We start from the raw sequence: 9,925 nt of genomic DNA, 5'->3' as shown, positions 1-9,925 counted from the left end.
CCCATGTTTGCCTATCATTAAAGAAGACCGAAAACATTATCTGTTATTTCAGGGGGAAAAATACAACTTTTTAGTTCATTTCATACAGATGAAAGCAAATTACAGCAAATCACCTCTCCACTGAATAGCGGCCCCCACATAATGACTTTATTTGCTTAATCCCCAAATTAAACGCCGTTTCGAGCGAGGGCCCTGTGTTATTACTCTCATCATGTCGAGAACATTTTCCTGCCGAGACCAATTTGAATAAAACAAGGGGCCTTCCTTGAACTCAATCAAGGAGTCATAATGTGGTGGGTAATAGAGGTTGCTGATAGATTTGCAGGCAAAAGTGTTATACCTAATGATGGGATATGGATAATAGTCCTCCTGGAGGTCCTGATGCGATTCCAGTTGGCTGCCAGATGCTAAAAATCAAGAAGAGCATTGATCAGTGACAGGGAGCTGTAGTGGATTCATCTAGTCAAACTTCAGCTGGTTTTTCCACTGTACAGTTAAGCCAGGCATAAATTATATTAATTGATTTAATTACATACTTAAAACATCTTCCCCAATTAATTTAATTAGGTGGCTACATGAAGCTACTGGCAGGGGAAGATTAGAGGCTGCTCACTTAATTAACAGAATATGAATGAAAAAAAAGCAAGCAAACATAAATGAAATTGTGAGCACTAATTAAGAGCCTGGCTGCAAACTTAAATACTTTCTGACAAAGTGGTGACAGGAATGGAGACGAGAGAGGGCTTTTTTTCCCAGCAAATTAAGTGCCACAAGGTATATATATAAGGAACCGAGGTAACGCAGTTAAAACATTGATTTTCTGACAGAACTACCGAAGTCAAAAGCAAAGGGACGTTTTCAGGAGAAACACTGCAACAGATTTTTGCAGCCACAAAGGCTGAATTGCTGATGAAGGATGAAATATGATACTCGGACGAGTGTATGGTTAAAGGGGGAAAAAAATGGGAACAGCTTATTGCAATCGCTGAAGCAAGAGATGTTTAGAGAAGCAGCGCTGCCGTAACAGCTGGTAGCACTGCACACCTTGGCCCTGATGTGAAAGCTCTCCAGGTGTCTCTGACGTGATTCCTTCAGGCTCTTTTTCACACGTGCCATGTGATTACACGAGCGCCAGGAAGAGCCGATCACACCTGATGCCCACTGCTGCTGCCGGAGATGGATGTAGGCCTTTCTGGCCTGGTAGCATCGCCATGTTGCTTGGATCTTGGTAGCGGCCATTTCAGTACCCCCGTGGCCTTTGTGTCTTTGGCCAGGTCGATTTAAGATCTTTTCCACAGTTGATTGATTCTTTATCACTGACAGAATGTCATTTTTGCTGGGTTTCTCATCACGCTCGAAGTCTGATGCAACTTCTGCCAACTTTTTACAGTTTATTGTAGCCAGTGGTACAGCATAGTCCTGGAGAAGCTTTTCTGTGTGCTCCAAAAAAGAGGCAATGCTCCCCCAAGATAGACAGTAATGTTGCTTGAATGCCAGAAAGCCTGGAGCTGTCTGGTCTATCGTGCCGTGGTAAACAGCCATGTCGCAATCGAAGCACGGATTCTGTAAGGGCTGACATGGAGATGTTTGTGGGAGCTGTGGGAGGAGAACAGCCACAGATTAAGAGGAATTGCCATTGATTGTAAATGAGTGGTCAAAACACATGACTGGATTACTATTTATGACTTAACTGTGGGAATTTAAGGATCTGAAACACACTCATGTTAATTTATGCATCATAACCACAAAGTGTAGCCCAGCTTTATCATAAAACCCACTGCCACACACAGACCTCAGAGATCATACAAGAGGAAGAGCATTTTTACAGAAATACAATAATTGCACATAAGAACTGTGATTTACCCAATATAAAAATCAAGCTCTACAGTGATTCACTGACTACAATCAGAAAGTATCTGCAATAGCTTTAGTCCACTGAGACTGCCTCTGCCTGTCCCAGAAGAACGGGTGACATCATGCCAATATAAATGCCAGCAGGGTCAAAATTGGAACAGAAATGTTTCTGCTTCTTAACACAACTTTGTGTTTACTGACAACTTCAGCCAGCACCACATTAGCTCTGATTTTCCATCCTCGTGCACTACTTTCAGGTAATTATTTTTATTTACATTAATAACTCATGCATCTCCATTTCTCAAGTTTGCTTTCTCTTTGATTTTCAGCTCTCCTCAATAGCACAAAAGTCAAAGTCTAGAAAGATCAAGCAAAACTCCAGACAGTTTGCTATGGCACACAATAATTAGCCATAAAAAGAAAGAAATGTCCCTTTTGCATGGGGATCAAGAACTATCAGCAGGCATTAAGCAGTCAAGGTCAAACACCCCTATAGTCTTCTGTAAATATAAAGGGAAACACTACATTTGCTTAACTGCAATGGGGGAGATTTAGATGAGACATTAAAAAACTCTTTTATAACAGTAAAGACAGTTAGTTAAGCACTGGAACAGATGGCCTAGGGAGACTGTGGAGTTGCTATCACCGAAAGTTTTCAGAACAGGTTAGAAAAACATCTGTCTGCTATATTATAGATACAGGTAATTCTGCCTGGAGGTCTGGATAACCTCCTAACATCCTTTTGAGACTTATTTCCTAAGAGTCTGTGAAAAAACAGACAAATGCTGGCAGGAGACTTGAGAAACTGGCAATATAAGAAGTATTTCCTATTTTACGTCAATATTCACTGGATTTGGTTGAAACAGTCCTGTACCAATTCGGTGATATTCAGTCACTTTCTAAACCATCCCTGGTGAAGTCAGTATTAAAAACACGAACAAAAGCCTCATCATCCTCACTGTCCAGATACCTGTGTCTGAGGGGGAATCTGCAGCTCGGGTTCCAACTGCTGAGCTGGATACGTCCACACTCGCTTTGATTTCCTTGCTGAAACCTTGGAGCTGCTGGATGGACGTCGTGCAATATTACCTTTGCTAGAGGAGTCTGTGTCATAAATTGCTTGCTTTGAGTTTGGGAAGGTGATGGTGTCTGTATTCTCAGCATCCGCCCTACTACTAATCTCACCTGTACCAAAGGAAAAAAAACATGATTGCAGGTTTCATTGTTAGAAGGGCAACAACAGCACCAAGTTGATACTCCTCCACCTACCATTAGGTACGGGCTCTCTCCAGTTTGCTCTCATGTCCCTGTAGGTTGCAATTTTCAGTTTCATTCTGTAATAATCTAAAGTTTGAAATATGCTAGCCAACAGCACAGCCAGGATAGCAATGGCAAAATGTCGGCACTCACACTCCAGGTTATTCCATATATTAATTTTAGTTTTCATTACGAGGACCTTTTGAATTTACATGATGGCTACTAAACCCACAGCTTGTTTTGCCAACATTCCTTGCCATACATGCCACAAGCAGCTGTAGCAATACATTTAGAGTACACTTTGTGATAGGTCAGAATCATATTGCCCAGAGAATATTCACTTACTAGGAGTCATTCATTTAACCACACTGCCAAAACAGACACTTGATAGCTGTTGTAAGTTATGACTCACACTGGTTTTACACTACCACCACCAGTCAGATCTTCAGATTCAGGTGCTTAGAATTTGGAACATGCAGGTAGGAACCTACCAGGATTTCAGAAATGAAAAAAGAAATCTGATTCCCATTCAATTGCAAGACACAGGATGCTCACGTACTTAGTACACCTAAGAATTTGACTCATTAGACAGCTGTTTCCTTGTGAGATAAAAGAGGGGCCTGAAAGTGAAGTTGCAGGTGCAATTGATGGTTGTTATCAATCCTTTGTACCCACCTACAGCTGATTTCTTGTGCTGCCTGTGAAATTCATGGAAAGGTGCTGCTTTGGATACAACAGGAGGTATCTGGAGAATTATCTTTGCTGCTGGATGGATAAGCCTTTGTTCAGTTAGGCTTGGAACACCTACAAGAAGATGACATTATTGAACAATTCATATATATTCCAGCTGTGAAAGAATTAGTAGCAGTAAAGAAAGAACTCAACGAAGGCAGACCAAAGTTATTGCAATTCCAAATCGGAACTAGAAAAGCGGCAGTTTTCTGTTATTGAAAAATTCATCTTTCAATATTCAGTATTTTACCTTCAAGGATGGTGAGCTTTGCCTATAAAATACATGAAAGATACTGTAATGGTGCTGATTCTAAGAAGAAATTATATGCTTTGTACAACGACAATTTAGTAAGCAGAATGGGTGAGAATTAACTTTTGTAAACCACAGTAAAGGTGGACTGGTTGCTAAAACAGTCCAAGTGCAGGGCTGGTTGAGATTGAATGATTCATAACCAGACATTAATGATAATTGTTTATCCTGACCATGTTTAGTCGTACAAGAACCCTCCATCACACACAATTCTTCTTTCCAGTAGCAACTGAACTCTGTGAATTACAAGATAACTGACTCAAGGAGGGTGACTGATGCTCAACATAACATATGCTGTGTCCTAAGTTAGCTACCACATGGAGTAAGTAGTGTGAAGTCGATCTCTACCCTTTGCAGTGTTTGAGATCACAATTCTTACAAGTTTTGAGGTGCCAGAAAATTTGATTACCAGATAACTGCTGCAAACAGCAAACAACATGCCCTACACAGCATAACTCTGGTGGTAGTGGTACCCAGGTGGGCTTCTGTGACTGACCTTTTCTTAGATCTTCTTCTAACAGGGGTAAGGGAGAATCCATGTAATGAAAGGTAGGCAAACCCCATAGGCTGCTACCTGCATGGCCCTTCACAATCTTCTGACTGCACATCTAGGAAGAGACAAAAACTTTTAACAGAGAAACCCAGGATTCGCAAAGACAGGCTTTTCTACTCCTGCAATAATAAATTGTATGTATATATCTATAATGCACACACAGACAAGGTACCAAAAGAAAAGGAAGTACTTTCAAATATGTAAATAACTTTTCTCTGGAAGGAATATCAGTGGAATTACAGTATGTGGAACTACTCAGAAATAGGTTAACAGTACCACAGGCTTCTGAAGTCCCAAGGTTCCTCAAGGACAGCAGGGGATGACACAGCCTGATAACGTGATGTGGAAACATGTGCCACGCTGGCTGTGCTAATGTGGGATTGAGGCTCCTTCACTTCCCCAATTAACCTGTGCTTGCCTGAAAAAACAGAACCTGCTGGTTCTAAGTGCCAGGAATTCAAGTGGTGACACACATCACTTTGGGACAGCGATACCGTGTGTCTCATTGTTACACTTACACACATAGAGCATTGCACAGGGAAAAGAATATATTGCCTCCTTATCCTTCAGTACTAGAAATACAAACACTGTGTTATCATCTCACGTTTTTGCCTCTCTTTCCCGTATCCCAAGTACCACATCCCATGCTTTTGTGGGTGACAACCTGTTACCAGTTACTCCATTACTCTAATGGTCAGAAATTCTCACATTGGATAGAAATGTTTGAACCCTACTGATGGGCTAAGGGGAAGAAAACAATGCCTTGTGCTAGGAAATTTTTTTAGTTGCTTTTTAAAGTACTATTTCATTATGAATGATAAAATACCTTAAAATAGTATTAAATGCACAAAAGCAGAGAGCTAGGAAATACTGTTAGAGCTGCAAAATGGGAATAATGGTATTTACCTCTTTCACAGAGCACATTGGGACATGCTGGTTTAAAACACAAGGTTTTAATGACTGATTATCATGCTGTGTACAGCTTTTAGTAGAACAGGATCCAGACTAGAACTTTGAGCACTGTGTTATAATTAGTGAATAACATCAACCGCCAGCTGCAGAGAAAGGGGCAGACAATTCTAAAGAACTGCTTATAATCCTAATAGGGAAATGAGATAGATCAAAATAAACTATTCTAATTTTTCCTTCCAATTTGTATAATAACACTGTCCACAAGAAACATTATGGAGATAGAAAATAGGTTTGCTTTATCATAATAGAGAATCTTTCAGAGAAATCATAGGCACTCATTTTAGTTATGGCCATTACAGAGCATTATGCTTTAAGGGATCCAGACGTATGAATCTTCATGTCCTTGTGTTCCAAGAAAAGCAATAAGCATAGAACAAAGATTAACTTTACACCAGTTGGCATGTAAGTGGCTTGATGCTGAGGAAAGAGAATAATAAAGCACACTTTTCCACTCACTCCCAGCCCCAGCAGTTTGTTGTGGACACAACAAAAATATATAAAATGAGATAAATTTAATTAAACAGTGACTCCTTTTCCAGGCTGTTGCTATGAGTAAAGCAGCACTGATTTTACTACTGGTCAGTTTTATCCTAGTTTAAATCCCAGGAGTTTTGTTATGACAAACAGTGCTATGAAACATACATATTTGATTTGTGCTCATTGAGATGTAATAAGCTACCAAGAAAAGCAATTCAGGTGGAGTGTATGAGTTCAACAGTAGCCTAGAGGCTTCTGGCTTTAACTGGAGATGGCTATTTAATTCTTCTTTGCTGTATCCTGTAATTTCTATAAAGTCCATGGCAAGGACTGTGCCACTGTGATTCACTGCATAGGACAGAAAACACTGTTCTGGGGCAGCTCTGTAGCTTCACTGTTACCTAAGAAAATCCCACCCAACCTGTACGCCCTCTCTGTGGTCTTTCCACATCCTATTTGCTGCATTGGGTGCTCTCTTGAAGCCTTCAGTGAGAGAGCAAAGCAAAACTTGACAAACTGCTTTCATCTTTTAGGTACTTTCACTAAAATTAAGCCAATTTGATTACTACTAATAAAAATAATACTGAAAACTGCAAGAAAAAAGGTTTACTTTTAGCATCATTGTACATTTTTATTACTATTATTCAGTGATTTAACTTGAAAAGATTGCAGACTTCCATCTGCTTATGTCAGTGCAATTCAAAACCTTTACTCACACCTACAGCTTTTATGCATAAACACAAAATGTAGTGAATTTAATACTAGATATTCCAGAAGTAGCAGGTCCTAGTTAGCATTTTAATGCTTGTAGTGAGACCCAAACCACCTCAGAAGCAAAGGATTGCACCCCATCCAGCACTAACCTGTAGGCACCTCACCCGCTTCCTCTCTGGCAGACCCCAAGCAACCATTACTGCTGATGGGAATGGGAATCTCGGACATTTTCCTTCATGAATAATGTCTTCTAAGGAAGTTTGTCATAAAGATTATGATGCAGCAAGAATGCTTTCCTTGAAGTCAGCACACAGGATACTGCTTCATCACGGGCACTTTTATAGTACAGTTTTATAGGGCTGGGAGGGAGCCCTTCATTGCAGTGCAGACTGAGGCTTCTTTGCCTTGAAACATGCTTGGGGTGTGTGGAAAAACTATTTTTTCCATTTCAAGCACTTCTGAGTGCAATTAATCTGGGTCAGGAGAAAAACAATTCTATTACCCTTCTAAAGGGGTTTTCTCCTGTGGATAAACCTCTCCCACTTGATTTTTTTCTTTTTGCTTCGTTTTAAACAGGGCACTTGTTGTAAGACCACAGGGGTTTTCTGATTAGTTCTCTATTTGTTTTCCTTTTACCCAGCAATATTTAACTAGAACAACTTCCTTTTTTAGATACATTTATCATACGCTCTTTCCCCCAGTAAAAGAATAAGAAAGTAGTATTAAATACAGAGAGAAGATGAGTACTATCTTGTACCAAAAATACAGTTTATCAAGCAGGAATATTAACTAGATGAGATTCGGTAAGTAAGTAAATAAAAAAGAGCTTCAAGCAATGGGAGGAAATCAGTTCAGATTGTAAAAAACTCCAGTGGAGTAAAGGCAGAGGTGCCAAGTGATCGCTCTTTGCTCTCAATCACAGAATCATAAACGTAGAAATGTTGGTTAGAAGGGATCTCTGTAGAGCATCAAGTCAAATCTTGAGTCTACTACCCACAATAGACCAGGTCTGCTTTGGTTTTGTCCGGATATGAACTGCTATAGGATTTCTTTGCATTTTATGGTTTCACAGCCTTACAGTCTAAAGGGATGTACTTTTTCTGTGTTGATTTACACCCTGAGCAGCCAAGCAAGGAAGCAGTATCAAAGAATAGTTTCACTCACTTCCATCATCTATCAGCTTCTATTGGGAAAAAGGGGAGAAGAATCTTGTTCTGATAATCAAGGCAGTAGCAATAAACAATAAATAAAGAAACTGTTTAACTCTGGTTTCAGATAACCAGATTTGGGTCCTCCAAGTCCAAGAACCAGCACATGCAATAAGTGCAGAAACACTGAAAACTAAGTAAAAGGCATATTCTCACCGGTGTCAGTGGAACTACTCTAATGTCAGATGAGTAAAATTTCTAAGTCTCTGTATGAGATTTAAAATAGGAACCATTTTTATGACTGTCTGTTTTTTTATTCAAGATGATTAATGCTATTTCCCTTAGATGTAATACTAAGATATTAATGTACATTATTTCCCCTCAGATTTTGTTTATCTACAGGAAAAAGTCCAATTTAAGTGGAAAGCCCAATGTTAAATCTTCAATATGGAGCAATTAGGCATCTTTAACAGCAGACCTTATATGTTATTCTTACCTACTTTAAGCTCAAAGTAACCAGAGATGGCTCTGAACTAATCATTTTCTACGTACATGGAAAAATCAAGCTTTGTTCCTCTTATGGCCTACTTCTAGCTCTCCCAGACATTTACCTCTATCCAAGTTATGCCATAACAGGTGCAGAGAGAATAGATGGAGAACTTGAGCGAATCCCACATCTGCTTTTTGAAACAGGCAACAGAAGCAGCACAGAAGGAAGTAAGAAAGATAATTGCTGGCTTGAACCACAGTATGTTTTACTTGTGGGCAAAGGGCCAGCTTACACGAGGCAGAATATGCAGGACCAACTTATTGGAATTCAGGGGTGGGCCTCCATTCTTGTCCGGAGACAGCTGTAAACCAGCAGCCCATAGCATCCCAATCAGGCACGGAGTTTTGTCAAGGAATGCTGATATGTACAGAACCAGCTTCAGCTGCACCCCTACCTAGCACAGTGACAGTCAATCTCCAATTCCAGATGACAAGAACTGGATAAAAACTTAAAACAAATGGTGACCTTTCCAAAGATTAATTTGTTTACCAACAAAACGGTCTATGTTTGTCATCTGAGATGGGGGTGACCTTCACATTCCCATTTCTAGGTTGAAAGGATGCTGACTGGAGTCATCTGTTAAGTTAAATCTCTCTCACCAATTATTTCCTTTTTATTTTTTAGTGACAAGAAGATTTTATTAATTCTCTGTGCTTTTCATTATGATTACATACCATAATACACATGCAACAAGCTTCTTTTGATTTACTGTAGTGTAACAGCGATTTGTTTAAGTCTCATTCTGCTACCACTGCCAAATTATGCTGGGACTGTAATTATAGCCACATGCATAGGTTTAAAACACAATCAGGTTTGCAGGACCAAAAGACCTGTTTTTTTTCTACAGCTTCTTCTAGTCACTTGAAATGAAAATAATTGCCCTGCTTTGCCTTACTTTATTATTTTGGAAATGAATAGACATTCGGTGATAAGCATTAGTTATTAGCTCTATGCAAATCCCGAATAAAGAATGAATAACAGAGGATATGATCAGAATGGTGGTGCTTAAATAAGTTAGCTTAAACCCTCCCCAACACAGAATCACTGCCATCACCATTAGAGCCACACTGTGTAAGATGCAACTCATAAAGGCTAGAAATCATCACCATATTAAATTTTACCTCATCAATAAATTAAAAGGTTCCTAAGTTTACAGTATAATATACATCTGTAAGAAAACAAGGACCAAAGAAGTGCCAGCATAATTCTGTAAGAGAACAGCAGTCCTAGGAAAATGAAAGGTGTAGTTGTGAATCCTGTCTACATTGCAGCAGTACATCAGGATTATTTTTGCTGCAATTCAGATTACTATTGTTTTTCCCATTGTAGACTCCACAGGAAGTACACGTATTTAATCA

The 9,925-nt window shown here is 39.5% G+C and overlaps 1 protein-coding gene across 11 annotated transcripts in view; it reads right to left on the bottom strand.

The window, feature by feature from the left end:
- IQCH (IQ motif containing H) overlaps nucleotides 1–9,925 on the bottom strand; it is a 54,926-nt gene that overhangs the window by 39,075 nt on the left and 5,926 nt on the right. For 9 of the 11 annotated variants that reach the window (XM_057430500.1, XM_057430505.1, XM_057430509.1 and 6 more), the window contains 6 exons: nucleotides 4,650–4,761; nucleotides 3,787–3,915; nucleotides 3,124–3,198; nucleotides 2,825–3,039; nucleotides 1,045–1,596; nucleotides 341–407 (listed from right to left, as the gene is read on the bottom strand). In XM_057430500.1, the coding sequence (XP_057286483.1) occupies nucleotides 341–407; nucleotides 1,045–1,596; nucleotides 2,825–3,039; nucleotides 3,124–3,198; nucleotides 3,787–3,915; nucleotides 4,650–4,761 (1,150 nt within the window). Of the gene's footprint in view, nucleotides 1–340; nucleotides 408–1,044; nucleotides 1,597–2,824; nucleotides 3,040–3,123; nucleotides 3,199–3,786; nucleotides 3,918–4,649; nucleotides 4,762–9,925 lie in introns of those variants that run through there. The other 2 variants (XM_057430503.1, XM_057430511.1) reach the window with 2 other exon arrangements.

The sequence above is a fragment of the Pezoporus wallicus genome, unplaced genomic scaffold (genome assembly GCF_028554395.1).
Source record: "Pezoporus wallicus isolate ANWC-B61680 ecotype Strahan unplaced genomic scaffold, APGP_CSIRO_Pwel_v1 contig_14831, whole genome shotgun sequence".
NCBI lineage: Eukaryota > Metazoa > Chordata > Aves > Psittaciformes > Psittacidae > Pezoporus > Pezoporus wallicus.
This window is presented reverse-complemented; position numbering and strand designations above follow the sequence as displayed.